Genomic DNA, 15,700 nt, shown 5'->3' on the forward strand with positions numbered 1-15,700 from the left:
GGCGTGTTGAAAATAATGTGTGTGTGTGTGATGGAGTGACCACAAGGGGGCGGGGAAATGGCACTGACATAGAGAAATATGAGGGTGCCACTTTGTAAAAAAGAGGGGGAAGAGGGATTAGATATTCTATGCAGTGGAAGAAAAATAAAATTATTTTATTACATGAGCTAGGTGTACTGGGGCTGATAAGGGTATAGGGGTAAAAAAAAGGGGGAGAGGGGTAAAAGAGGTGAATTAAAAAGGTGGAAAATAGTGAAAGTTGTTGGTGGGGATTGAACTAGGTAGAAAGCGCTGAGAATAGCAGGTGCATGAGGAAAATGAATTTTTTTTTGAAGTGTGAAAGAGTGTATAACAATTATATGCAATATATATGAGAGTAAAAGGAGGTGTTTGAGAATCATACGGAAATCATACATATTTTATAATTTATCTTGTGTGGATAATGTATAGTCCAGACTGGAGAAGATGAAAGGGGTTATATTGGGGTTTTTTGGGAGGACAGGGATAGGACTAATTTTAATATTAGTACCTCCCCTGGTGAGAATATGATCACAGTGGTGAATAGTGCTATACTGGGTGACCATGAATAGTAAGGAAGTGGTGCAATTGGAAGTGCAAGTGAGAAAAAGGAGAAGGGGATGTGGCTAATGAGGAGTGAAAGGCAGAGTTTGGAAAAAGACGTGGGAACTGGTGGATATACAACATGGGTGACATATACCCAAAGGAAGTGCTGGATGTGGGTTGGGACAGTGAAGGGAAACCTCCCCGCCTAGGGGTGTAGGGATTGAAATACTGGGTTGCTGGTGGGGGGTGGGTGGGAGTGGAGGTGGGATTTTTTGGGTTGATGGAGTAAAAGAGGGGATAGGTGATTGATAAGGGGGGAAAAGAGGAAAAAAGGAAAAAAGGGGGGGAGGGGAAGGGGGGAAAAAAGAGGAGGAAGGGGAAAAAATATATGTGGGGGAGAAAGGAGGGGGAAAGGGAGGAGAGAAGGGAAGGGGATGGGGATGTGAGAAATAAGGAGGGGGAGGGTTGTAAATGGTTGTGGGACTGCTAGAACAATGGGAAGTGGGTTGGCAGGATTTGAAGAGGACTCTTAACATAGTTGTGGGAAAAGTGGCTGATATGAATGAAAATGAAGAAAAGAAAGGAAAGGAAGGTATGAAAATCTTGCGAATTATAAAAAGGCACCATAATTGATGTTTTCATTTAGTCCATGGGGTCAAAGACTCCCAAGCCGAAAAATCCATTCGCTCTCCTTCTTGTATAGTTCTTTCGTTAGGTCCCCTCCCCGTATACCTAAGTGGATGCGGTCCAAACCGAAGACCTTGAATTCTTTGATGGAGCCTTTGTGCTGAAGATGAAAGTGTTTGGCGACTGTGGTGAGTTGTTTCATGTGTGCTAGATCTTTAGGCGCATTCCGGATGTTCCTCAAATGTTCCAGGGTCCTTTCTTTTAATTTGCGAGAGGTCATACCCACATATTTGATGTTACAACTGCAAGTAATGCAATAAATTATTGCTTGGGTATTGCAGTTGAAGAAGTGCTGTATCTTAGTTGTTTGTCCATACTTATTCGTGACCATGTTGGTTTGTAGTATGTGTGTACACGCCTTGCATTGGCCACAGGGGAAGGAGCCCGATATGGCTGGTTTCTTGCGTATTGATGTCACTAAATGGCTCTGAACTAATTGATCCTTGATGTTTCTGGATCTTCGCCAGCTCATCTGTACCGTGGGGCCAACACTGGGAGACAGAACGGGTTCCATCTGAAGTATAGGCAGATGTTTCGTGATGGCCTCTTTCAGCATTTTCCATTCGGGACAAAAGGTTCCTATAAATCTGATAGTGTCATCTTTTTGTGGGATTTTTTTGTTGGTCCCAAAGATTAGGCATTCCCTCTTCACCGATGTGGTAGCTTGATAAGCTCTTTTAAGTGACCGTTTGCTATAACCCCTGGCCAAAAGGCGATTGGTGAGTTCCCAGCTCTTGCTTTTGAAGATATGGTCTTCCGAGCAATTGCGTCTGAGTCTGAGGTATTCCCCTTTGGGTATATTTTCAATAGTCGGTGGAAAATGCGAACTGGTTTGAAAAAGGAGACTATTGGTAGCAGTCTCCTTCCGATACAGCTCTGTTTCTAAATAGCCAGTGTGTGATCTGTAAATGTTAAGGTCCAGAAAGGGAACCCTTTCTGTGCTGACTGTGTGAGTCAGCTTGATGTTCAAATGGTTGTTGTTAAATACTCCAATAAATTCCACTAGGAGGTCCCTTTCTCCGTTCCAGATAATGAAAACATCATCGATGTAGCGTAGCCATAATTCCACATGGATAGTGTACCGCTCGTTGGTCGGGCTGAAAACCTGCAAGTGTTCCCACCACCCCAAAAAAAAATTGGCGTAGGTGGGGGCGCAGGCAGCGCCCATTGCTGTTCCCCTTATTTGTAAAAAGAAATTATCCTGAAAAACAAAGTAATTTTTGGACAGAACAAAGTCCAGTAAGATCAAAAGAAACTCCGAGAAGGTGCTCATCCCTCCTTGATCCAGGAAATATTTGACCGCTTGAATTCCGTGGTGGTGGTTAATACTCATGTAGAGTGATTCTACGTCAAGGGTTACCAGTAAAAAATTATCTTCGCAATATATATTGTGTATCTTGCGTATTAGATCTGACGTGTCCTGTAGGTAGGAAGGTAATGATAAGACAAAATCCCTGAGATGAAGATCAAGGAACCGACTCGGTTGTTCTAATAAGCCACCATTTCTGGACATAATGGGTCTTCCAGGGGGTACAGACACATTTTTATGTACCTTAGGAAGTAAGTAAAAAGTGGGTGTTTTAGGGTTCTGAACTGTCAAATATTTGAGTTCTGATTTGGTAATGGTGCCCTGGGTTGCTGCGTTCTGTGTTAGAGAATTGTAAGCATTCAAAAATCTCATGGTTGGATTATTGAGGAGTTTTTTGTAACATGAGGTGTTGTTAAGTTGTCGTTGCGCCTCAGTGATATACATATCCCGTGGCCAGAGTACGATGTTTCCACCTTTATCAGATGGTTTAAAGATGACATCATGCCAAGTTTCCAGCTCTTGTAGGGCTTTACGCTCACGAAATTTGAGGTTCTTGGGGAAGCGATGAAGGCCCTGTCTGGTTTGCGCATAAATGTCGTCGAATTCTTTGGAGACTCTATTCAGAAAGACCTTTATCTCAGGATTATTGATATCCGGAGGAAAAAAGGAAGGTCTGCATTGAGGTCTATGTGTAGCAGATCCATCTGCACTTGATTCTGCTTGTAGTTCTTCCAATTCTCGGATAGCGTTGAGATCATCTATGGTGAGTTCGGGATTAAGGGTGTTCTCTGTTTGTATCCCTTGCTGCCTAGCGAATAATTTTTTAAGGAGGAGTTTCCTTCCAAAAAGATGCAGGTCTTTTTCCCAGGAGAATCTATTGAAAGACTTGGATGGTGAAAAAGAAAATCCCTTAGTGAGTACCTCCATATGATTGGAAGAGAGGGGTCTAGTGGTTAAGTTGATAACTTGTAATGAGTGGTTGGAATCTATCTCACCATTTTCCTCTGTCGGGCCGGATACCGCGCAGTTCTTGGTGGATCCCAATCCGAGTTTCTTCCGTCGTTTCTCCTTTCCCCCTCTCCTTGTTTTCCTCGAGTTCTGACGCGGCCTCTCGATCTCTGGCCAGATCCTAAAAAACAAGGATGAAAGTTGTCAAAATCTTCTTGATTCTCAAAAGTTTCACTTGCTGATTCACCACTGGTCGATGACTCGAATTCTGAAAAGGTAGGATCATCCCTCGGTTGACGACTTCTACTTTTGGATACGGGATTCCACCTGAAGATGTCCCCTTTCGCAAAGTCTCATTTGTCCCAGATGAACTTTGTCCTCTTGCGATCCACTATGGTCTGTTCATATAGTTCGATCTCTTTTTTGTGTTTTTCAAAGGCTGCTTGGAAAAGTGCATCCTTCTCCCATATTTCCAAAGTCTTGCCAATTTCGTCTATCTCTTTCTCAACTTGATCGAGTAGCAGGGTGTCATGTTTCACCAAAAGGTGAAGTAGTTCGTGAGAGCACTTTAGTAGTGCTGCTTCCCACTCACTCTTCAGGTTGTCGCTCGCAAGTGGAAAGGAAGGAAATACCTTAGGTCTGAGGCCACGGGGTGCAATTTTATGCTTGATATAATTCTCTAACGTTGTAACATCCCATGAGAGGCGTGTTCTCTTTTGTAGATTTTTCTGTAATTTGAGAAAGGAGGAGCGCCAGTCTGTGTTGGGAGTAGTATATTCGTACGTGTCGGAGAAAGGATCTGTAATATTGATATTGGGCCGTTTGGATAATTCCGTCTTGAGGGAAAAGGTGGTCATACTGAGTTGGAGAAAGACTAATTGAAAATTGTAAGTCTACAAGGTATGTCAGGTATTGATGGGTATCAAAGAATTGATTCTCGAAAGACTGCTAATAGTGAGGATCGGAGGGAAAAGATATAGAAAAAGGAGATAAAGGAAGACAGATTTGGGAGAGACCGTGCTCCAGTCAGAGGCTGTGTATAACCCACAGCATAGACAAATGCCTTATATAGAAGAAAGGGGCGACTGGGCACTGGTGTGTGATAGGTTGTTGCTGATATTGAATATATTGAAAAAAACCAAAAGCGGACAATTAAACTATAGGAAAGAGAGATACAATATTTCGATAGTAGTCCTTATTGGTGGTGCGCCCAGAGCTAGGGAGTACAAGTACTGGCAATGGGATAGAGAGAAAGCTCTTGTGTGGGCGCACTCTTGGAAAAAAAGAAAGAATTTTTCAATTAGAGAAAGATAATGTTAAAACATATATTTATTAATCACTTATGAATTAAAACAAAATATCCTTCTATGATCCAATGAATACAAAAGAATTTATAAGTATGCAAAAGAATGTTCAAAAGTGTTAAAATAAATTCTGGTCATTAAATCGTGAGAGAAAGATTAGAAAGGTTGCAGACACTGGATAGTCTGACAGCCATTTCTCCTGACCAGTACAGTTGTTCTGTATTAATGGGACCCAGGGAAGAGGTCAGTGTACATATTTTAACATAGAAAGACCACTAAATTAGGTCAATTACTATGTACTTTACTGATTACCACTAGCCCCAACAGGCATGCATACAGAATGTATGTCAAAAAGTCCTAATGAAAAAAAGGATATGAGAAAAAGAGCAGAAATAGATACAATTAGTAGTGATACTGCTGTTGGTGTCCACCCTTCAGGGGAAGGGGAATAGTTCCTGTCCTACAACACCGGGTATTCCCAGGGAGTCTCCCCTCCCGGTACTGACCCAGCCCAACGCTGTTTAGCTTCCAAGATCGGACGAGATCGGGCATGGGCAGCGTGGTATGATAGTAGGGAGGATATCTACCAATGAGAGTGCACCTATATATGAAAATGAAGAGTAACAGAAAAGATAGAATGTGTAGTGCGTGTATCTACTTTCCACGTTAGGCAGGGTAGAACAGCTGTCACTCAGTGGCACGGTGTACCCTGGATCGGGGATGAGAGTCCACTAGATGATAGGCAGATAGGAAAGAAAAGTAGGATTAAAGATAGAAAATTGTAAAGTTAATTGACCGTTATAATATTAAGGGAACCAATGTCCAATAACGGGGTAAATGGGTCAAAAGGAGTTCATAAGCAGGATGCAAAATTACTGTACATTCTTAGTATACACATACCCTGAGTATATGGCTGAAAAAAAGAACCTAAAATGATTATAGGTAAGAAAAAATGCTTCTGATTAAAAATGCTGTGTACAATAGGTTTGAGTCAAATTCAGTGGATAGGTAATGCCAGCTAGCCCAACACACACACATTTAGTAGGGCATACTGTCTAAGTCAGATATAAACATGCAATATACCAAAGGTGAAATCACCCTATAGTTACTCAGGTAAATGAACTGGGTTTATGCACACAAGGAACTTGTTTTGTTATTTTGTGTGTGTGTGTGACTGTCTCCTCTGACCTATACTGTGCATGCAATGAAGAAATTAAATAAGTGCCTATAACACAAAAACAGCACAGTAATAGCTTATACTGAAAGTAGAAACCTATATACACATTGGGTCAACCATGCAATGATTGATATATAAGGATAAGAGCCAATATACTCAGAGAGTCAAATGTAGTAGGTGGATGGTAACCAGTGAAGCCTCCATAGGAAGGTCCCGCTGTAGAGTCTGTAGAAAACGCGTATTGTGCATGAATGATTTAAAAACCCTGTAGGTACGTATAGCAGCCAATCGGCTTAGACATTCAATTAGCCATGTGGACGGGAGTAGGGTGATTGACAGCGCCAGTAACCAATAGAGGGGTATGTGTGGCGCGTCAGAGTAGCGGGGATACGCCTCTCTGGTGGGCGGATTACAGAGCGTAATGATGCTACGGGGGTGTGTGTGCACTACAGACGGACAGGGGATGGTGCGTCAGCTGGGAAGATCAGGTGGTGCCATGTTGGAAAAGGGGAAATGCCCGGTTTAATTATGCCGTGTGGTATGCGGGTAGAAGTAAGCAGAGATTGGGTGGTGACCAATAGGGATGCGTGAGCAGCGCGTCTGGACCAATCAGGGGCTGAGGGCACCTGATTGGCATGTATATTGCAAGGCGTGTTGAAAATAATGTGTGTGTGTGTGATGGAGTGGCCACAAGGGGGCGGGGAAATGGCACTGACATAGAGAAATATGAGGGTGCCACTTTGTAAAAAAGAGGGGGAAGAGGGATTAGATATTCTATGCAGTGGAAGAAAAATAAAATTATTTTATTACATGGGCTGGGTGTACTGGGGCTGATAAGGGTATAGGGGTAAAAAAGGGGGAGAGGGGTAAAAGAGGTGAATTAAAAAGGTGGAAAATAGTGAAAGTTGTTGGTGGGGATTGACACAGTAGCTGCAGATTGTGATTATATTGCTATATATATATATAGCAATTTTCTGTGTCTTGATGCATGGAAAGCTGCTCAAAGTCAATAATATTTCAGTTTATGAATAACATCTAACAGATATTTTCATGTTTTCCATGGAGAATTATTTTGGGTCCTACTATGACTATCCTAAAATGATGGCAGTGGCAGGAGTTTAACATGTGTGACTTTGAGACAAATAATGGGTCCACTACAGAGGTTATATATTTTCACCCTTCTGGGATGGATGACATTAAAATTTAATTGATTTATTAATTAATATAAAAATTGCTTTTACATGTCCAAGTGATAGGTACTGTATTTTACATTTTCTATAAACATGTTGTATAGAATAGTTATGATAATACTTAATCTTGATAATCTTAATAACAGCTGAAATAGAATGTACATTGTACTTAGGCCAAAACTGGGAAAGGTATCTTTATGATTATTTTTATTATTGTTTACAGTAGTAAGAAGATGCATTATGTGTACACTCAGCAAAATCAGAAAGAATGCTAGAAGAAAACCTAATATAAAATTATTACTAAATAAAAAAGTATAAAAAAAGAACAATATGCAACATATGGATAATACTTTGATAAAAATATTTCTGTATCCATTGGAAAATGTATTTAATCCCAAATATTATCAATTTCCAGACTACTTCTCTGTTTTTGGGTTAGAGGTTTGCACAAGAGAAAAGGAAAAAGGGTTCGAAATGCCCTATAGTGGTGCACACAATTAATTTATTAAAATATAACTTTTATTATAATATATAATAAAAACCAGCGAATTTTAAAAGGAAAGTAGAATGGTCTGAATAACTAAGTAAGGGTTAGAGGTTTGGCAAGTATTTTAGCCATGTACATTACTAGTAAAATGTAGGGCTATATATATATAATTGTCTTACGCACTGAAACATAAATATTACCAATTGCCTGGATATTTTGTCTTTGCAGTCATTAAATGACAGTTTAAACAAGACAATGTTTTTTGTCATTTTTTATTATAAGTTTATAGCTTGTCATGTGCAGAAATGCTGTTAACATTTAAAGATATTATTATTACACTTGTTTTAACTTTTTTTATTTTCACAAATAACCCATATATATGATCTGAATATAGTAAAACATTACATGGTGGCTATATATAAAAGTAAAATTGTACTTTAAATGTATAACTTAAGATGTCTCACTTAGGTCAAGGATTCTACCACATTGTTTTTGAAGACACACATACATAAATAAATGACTTACACATTAGGAAACGCACATGTGTCTTAATATTTGTTACATTAGGTCATTATAGTGACTGACCTAAACTTGTCATATTGCACCTGTTATTGTGATATGTTGCAACATACGTTGTTTTTACAGGAAAATTTTACATTATTCTAGAGCAAAATAACTTAAAGGATATTAAAATAAATGAAATCTTTTTAAAAAAAAAAAGGAATAATATTCTTTTAAATCACTGAAATAAAATATGGTAAGAAGTAAAATACACCCAATTAAACATAAGATTTTAATTCCAGTCTCTGTATATCACTTTTAAAAGGTTTTTAAAAGAAGAAAATGCTGCCATGATTTTAGACAAATCTACTTAAGCTTTTAATGTTCATATAAAATGCAGTATTGTAATAGAACACTAGACGTCACTCCACACCAACATATAGCAGCAGGCTGAAGAAATCTATTTCTCCACTGCTACCAGCTCAACATCTTGTTGAAGGGATATCGGCCATTATAGAACTCCCTTTCTTTCTCGTGGATCTTCATACAATGTGAATGCCTTATATACTGGAAAAATTATCACCTTCATCCTCAGTGAATTTAGGAAATGATCAATCTAAGGCACAGTTATCAAGTAAAAAGAAGGTTGGTCCATTTGTTATTGTTGCAAATGTTCTGGGATGTGGTCCTGAGTCAGCTGCACTATATCCTGCCAGAGGAATCCAAGCATGGCACCTTTGTTGGAAGAATTGCTCAGGATCTTGGACTGGAGATAGGTGAGATTAATTTCAGAATGTTACGTATTGTCACTAGAGATGAGAAGGAATATTTCCAGGTAAATCTGCAGAATGGCATCTTGTTTGTTAAAGAGACAATAGACAGAGAGATGTTGTGCCCCAATACACACTTCTGTGTTATTCCCCTCCAGGTTATTGTAGATAAGCCTGTGCAGATGTATCGTGTTGATGTAGAAATAGAAGACATAAATGACAATAGCCCAGCTTTCTCCTCCAATGTGTACAATCTAGTGATTTCAGAGCTCCGACCAGCAGGATCTCATTTTCCACTAAAGGGAGCTGTTGATCCAGATCTGGGAGCAAATTCTATCACAAATTATGAACTCAGTGCAAGTGATTATTTTGCGTTGGATTTTCAAAAATATTTAAATCAAATCAGATCCTTAGAACTTGTGCTGAAAAAATTCATAGACAGAGAAAAGCAGTCTGTTCACAACCTCACTCTTACAGCTTATGATGGAGGTAAGCCAAGATTTAGTGGTACAAGCCAAGTAGTAATTAATGTGGAAGATGTTAATGATAATGCTCTTTTATGTGATCAGCCATTTTACCAGTGCAGTGTGGATGAAAATGCAGCAAAAGGGACTTTATTATTGAAGATACATGCTACAGATTCGGATGAAGGAAAAAATGGGGAAATATTTTATGAATTTAGCAACATGGGAATGGATGAAGTTAGCAAAGTCTTTAGTCTAGATAAACAGACAGGAGAAATTATAGTGAAAGGTGAAGTGGACTATGGAAATTTGAATATATATGAAATTCAGGTTGATGCTGTTGATAATGGAGAACATTCAATGGTTGGACACTGCAAAGTTCTAGTGACTGTTGTAGATGTTAATGACAATCCTCCTGAGATCACAGTGACATCACTCTCAGTTCCTGTTCCGGAGGACTCACCCCAGGGAACAACAGTTGCAATTATCAGTGTACATGACAAGGATTCAGGATTAAATGGTAAAGTAAATTGCCACCTTGTTGGACATACACCCTTCAAGGTAAATCCAGCTTTCATGGGTGATTTTGCTTTGACTGTGAATGGGCTCTTGGATCGAGAAATTAATGATAAATATGAAGTTGTAATAACAGCAAAAGATGAAGGTTATCCATCCATTTCAGTTTCAAAGACTCTTAATATAGTTTTAAGTGATGTGAATGACAATGCCCCCATATTCCAACAGATTGTTGACACAATTTTTATCAAGGAAAACAACCCTCCAGGTTCTCATATCTACACAGCATCAGCCTATGACCCAGATATTGGCCAGAATTCATTCATCACATATTCAATCAGTGATGGCACAATTGATGGGCTCTCTATATCTTCTTACATCTCCATCAATCCAGAGAATGGCAAGGTGTTTGCTTTGGTATCTTTTGACCATGAACAAGTTAGTTATTTTAGGTGTCATTTAAAATCCACAGATGCTGGACTACCCCCGCTCACTTCTAATCTTACATTAAATGTTTTTATTGATGATATTAATGACAATGTCCCTACCTTTTTCCCACTGTATTCTACAGTGACACTTAAAACTCCATTGTCAGCCCAGCCAGGATATCTGGTGACCAAAATGAGTGCTATAGATCTAGATTCTGGATACAATGCCTTAATGTCTTACAATTTTAAGGATCTTCCTGGCAAATCACCATTCATAATATCTCAACAAACTGGAGAAATACATTTAAAACGCTCACTTACGGAGTCAGATAATGATGAATATAGGATGCAAGTGGTAGTTCAGGACCATGGAGAACCATTGATGACTGCAGTTACACAAATCATTATCTCCTTGGTGGAATCTGGAGAGGAAATTCAGTTTAATAATCATGAGTCCAAACAAAATGATGATGGATTTTCATACACAAATGTTTACTTGGTTGTTGCCATCTGCATCATTTCGAGTATATTTCTTATCACACTAATTGCCTTCACTGTTTTAAAGTGGCAAAGTTATAGAGAGGAGGTTGATGAACTGAAGGAAGATTACAAGATCTGCTCAAACACTGGTGGCAGTTGGTTGTATTCCCAACAAACCCAATATCGAGTATGTTCAAATTCAATGCAAGCCAAAAATGACTTAATTGTCTTCACTCCAAGTAACTCTCAATCTCCAGGAAAGGAAGAGCATGCAAACCAATTAGGAACCATGCTAAATTCTTCATATAAGGTAAGATAATTTAAAATACAATATTGTATTCTTCATTGTGAATAACACATATTTCAGAATTGTATTTTTTTGTGTCTGTTTATAAATCAAAACAATTACTACATAACTATAATAATTTCTATAATAAAGCATTACCATAATACAACTAATAAAATGACAATAGTAGAAGTAGTTAAGCATTACATTTAAAACATAGACAAGTGTAATGCAGATGGTACCCATAGAACAAGTCACAGAAATGTCATGCTTAATGTCACAGATTAGGATAAAATAAAACAAAAATGTTAAACTGTAACTAGACAAGACAAAGGGGAAAATTAAAGGTATGACCACCTACCTTGTTGTGATATTTCATGTCTTTTTATATGATTATTGCTATTCCAATATTTGTTATTTTTTCCTGTGTGTCATAATGAAGGTACAGTAAACAACAATGACAACAACAAAACAAAACAATAAGATAATAATGTAACACAGGCTTTCTTCGGCCAATTAGTCTTTAATATCAGTAACCAATATGTGGTTCATTGCATAGCTATTAGGGTATAAATATTATTCAGTTTTTTCTTTACAGTACTTTTTTCTATCACCCATTAATCTGTACTAAAAGGAATTGAACTACCCAACTTTTAACAAAATACATGTTGTATCTATGTGCCAAACAGAAAGAAAGGTCAACTTTAAAAAAACATTTCATGTAACTTTTGTTGCTAACATCTTATTAGATAATTGAAAGCATCTATATATTACATTATATTATTTTCAGCTTTTTATTGTAATATTACAATGTTTTTACTGTTTTTCCCTCTAAATAATAATTTATATAATATTACTTTCTAATTTTTGCCTTCCTATAGTAGTTTAAAATAACAAATGTATCAAGTGTATGAATGCTCTTATCTTTAAACTTTATTATGTTTTTATAAATAATTATTCTTTATCAGACACTATCCTCTAATCATCATTATTTATAAAGAGAAAATGTATTACAGCACTCTGTTTTATCTTTCAGTGCAAATAAAATATACACACTTTAATAAAACAATAAAACCAAAATATAACTGTAAAAGAAACTCATGGGAGTCACCACAATACAGTTATCAATATATGTACTTAATCATATTCTGAAATACATACAATTGCTTATATTAGATATTAAAGCAATTATGTGCTATGTCATTATTTACATGACACACACACACACACACACACACACACACACACACACACACACATACTGTATCTGTATTTATTAATGATAAATCTTTATCCTTTGTCACTTTTTCACATTTTTTATACCAGAGGTTAGTTATCAAATAAATAACATAGACCATTTTAAAAGAATGGAAATGAAATAGAAGATGACCTCAGCAAATAAACAATTATAAAAATAATATTTAGATAGCAAATATTTATATGTTTACTAACTCAGTACAGTGATACTTAAACAAGTATTTGAAGGATCAAATAACCAAATGATGTAGAACTTGGTTATGCATTATAATATGCATGTAGTTAAATCTTGCTTTATATTTTATATTTTTATCCTTGCCTTTTAACCATTGGATAAATGTGTACTGCACTGTAGTTTAAACCATTTTTCAAAGCAACCATTACATGAAAATAAAATTTTAATGACATGACCTTTCAAATTGAAACATTTTTAAATAAGCATAAGGGTAAAATAGACTATTTTGACATTCATTTATATCTGTGTGAAGGAGTAATGTGTGATTGCTTAATCTGTCCTTCATAAATTACACATAACTAAAAATTAATTTTCCTTATTTTTAAAGAATCTGTTGTGTATGTGACAAAAATGTAAACTTGCAAATCAGAGGATGTTGACTAGCATTTGGCCTTACTAATTTACATCCTGATTTTTGGACCTGCCAGATAAACTCACAAACTCTTTGGAAACTGATTCCAGGGTGTTTTTCTCACTTAGTTTGTGCTGTCTTTTCTACTTGATAATATTGTAATTAATTCCATAAAAAAATGAATATTCCTGAGACACAGATTATGATGGATGTCCATGCTTTTTTGGTGTATATATATTTAAGGGATAAATTAGTAAGTACATTTAGTTACTTAAGTTTTATAACTACAGTAAGTATGCAATACTACAGATTTGCTGGTGGGTCCATTTCATATGTATGTATGACATAATAGTAACTGTGGATTATAAAGGAAGTATTCATATCATCTACAATCAAGAACATTTTATAAATATTTCTTTAGAAGATACAGTATTCAAATATAACAAACAATATTTCTGAATTACATCCAATGAATGGTCATTTTAAAAGTTGCAAATAGATTTACATCAAACCATATGGAGTTTAGAACAAACCACATTCAGCTTGAAGCAGACCTTGAGCTTGCAAACCAAATATCATAAAAAAGTTTTTCTCAAAATGTTATCCTTCCTAACACAAGCAATTTTGACTAACATGTAAGTTCACAATCCAACTTTTAGGAGGAATATGTTTGTGTGTCCAATAATCCTATCACAAGTTTGCTTGTTGATGATGATGACTATAGCATCATTGCACTGTTTACATCTGTATGCTTTATGTAAATTTGTACACATAAGATTTATGTCTAAATGTTATTAGGCCATGTATGCTTTATACTCAAAGCACTTGAACAGCGTTACAATGAGAATTAATTTTTTTAAATGTGACTTTTGTATAATTTTCAATGTGGTTTGGCCTGACACAGTGCACTTTCTGTATGAATCCCAGCATCATGGTCAGCAATCGGCTAGTTTTAAAACATTTGCTTTGATACATGTTTTTTACAATTTGAAAACAAAGATGCATTTGAATCTTCTGCTTAGAGAAAAAAAACATTTTGAGTTTTAGCCCTTTATGTGTTTTGCTTTGAAAATGAATTTTAACAATAGTCCAAATAGTTACTTTTTGTTTGAATTATTGTCTTAAGACAAAAATATGATTTTAACCAAGAAACAAATATCACACTATGTACTAGTAGTCAAAGTGCTTGTTTAAAACCTTTCTACACAAATGGCAAAAGTTGAGGCACAGAAGTATATACATTTTAGGGGTTGCCATCCATTCCGTATACTTTTATCTGATGTATTTTACTAATATCACACAGATAAATAACATTATAATGTTGATTCCATGACTCTTGTATAGTTGGACATAGATTTGCATTTCTTCTCTATGATGCATGTGAATTAAAAACACAAGTCTTGAGTGGGGAAGCCACAACAGTAAGGAAGTATTCATGTAATAATTACATCATTTAATGTGGATGCCTCCAGGTACTGTATGATTTGTAGTAGGAAAGTCTGTTGTTTGCGTTGTAGGTGTGGTGCATCAATATGCAACTGATGTGATGACTATCAGCAGCATTTTTAATAATTATACTATATAATTGCATGTTGACCTCTCCAGCTGATAGTACTTAAATCATTAGTGGGCTTTATAATATGCAATTGTGGCAGTCTATTTGTGTTACTTATTTGCCATTTAGACTACTGCATGAAAAATGATTTTTACAATTGAAAACATCTGATGTTTGCTCATTTAGTTTTTATTAGTATTTGGCTTACATTTTATATAAAAAATGTAATGTTTGCATTTTTTTAATAACCATTTAAAAAACGTCTGTGTGTATATGACAATGTCATTATATACAGTTATTAAGCATGTTCAGATCGGGTCCTGTGTCACAGGATGCAATGCCCCCTAAAGTGCAGTCTGATTGACAGGCTGCAGCCATTTAGGGGTGTGCGGTGGGTGAAGACAGAGAGTATTCTTGAAAACAGGGACATGTTGGCCTCATTTTTGAGACATGCTGAGGCCAGTGTCTAGGTCTTCTGACTTAGCATCTCTTGCCCAAGAAGGATGAAAACACTGGCTATCCTGTGTACGAAGCTCAGGGTTACTCACATGACGGACAATTATGCAGAGTGATTCAATGCTGTGTCTTCGGACACAGCACCAGATCAAAGAAACATCCAGGAGGTATGTATTTACACAAGACACCTCCTGGACCATTAGCATATTTTAACACAGTAGCTATATCCAAAGGTGCAGTGGCTTTGTACACTGCAAATGTATGTTGAGGATATTTTTTGTGCAGTTAAGTACTATTAATAAAGATTTGCACCTAAATACATATTAATTACTCTATATTAATTAGGGATTGATCAATAGAGTTCATGGGTTTTATTGGTGCAATTCTCGTACACTTTGCAAATTCATGTTTTTATTAGCATAATTCAAAACTATTTTATCTAGTTTCCACTAATTCCATTTATATTTTAATTATGTTTTTAGTGCAGCTTGTATTTTAATGACATTTGCAAACTTGATATTTAGATGATCAACATACGGTATTATATATTATTTGTTTTAGAAGAAAACATTGAGGAGAAAACAACATCTCTTCATAATATGTGTAATATATCAAGTTAATAAACAAATTATAGATAATGCAGTAAGTAAATAATTTTGAATATAAAGTAATTCATTTACAAAAATATGCTTCAAAAGCAGAAAAGGGTTTAAAATAGACATACTGTACTGTAC

The 15,700-nt window shown here is 36.3% G+C and overlaps 2 protein-coding genes and 1 pseudogene across 2 annotated transcripts in view; 2 read left to right on the forward strand and 1 right to left on the reverse strand.

Annotated features, from left to right (window-relative positions):
* The window catches only part of LOC134933536 (protocadherin alpha-C2-like), a 349,525-nt gene that overhangs the window by 6,243 nt on the left and 327,582 nt on the right, over nucleotides 1–15,700 (forward strand). The gene's annotated exons all lie outside the window — the stretch shown is intronic.
* On the reverse strand, nucleotides 5,270–5,388 carry LOC134939003 (5S ribosomal RNA; annotated as a pseudogene).
* LOC134933916 (protocadherin alpha-5-like) lies at nucleotides 8,775–11,144 on the forward strand. Its single transcript, XM_063929464.1, has one exon. The coding sequence runs from the start codon at nucleotides 8,775–8,777 to the stop codon at nucleotides 11,142–11,144; it is 2,370 nt and encodes a 789-aa protein (XP_063785534.1).

This window comes from Pseudophryne corroboree, chromosome 6 (genome assembly GCF_028390025.1).
Source record: "Pseudophryne corroboree isolate aPseCor3 chromosome 6, aPseCor3.hap2, whole genome shotgun sequence".
NCBI classification, from domain to species: Eukaryota; Metazoa; Chordata; class Amphibia; order Anura; family Myobatrachidae; genus Pseudophryne; species Pseudophryne corroboree.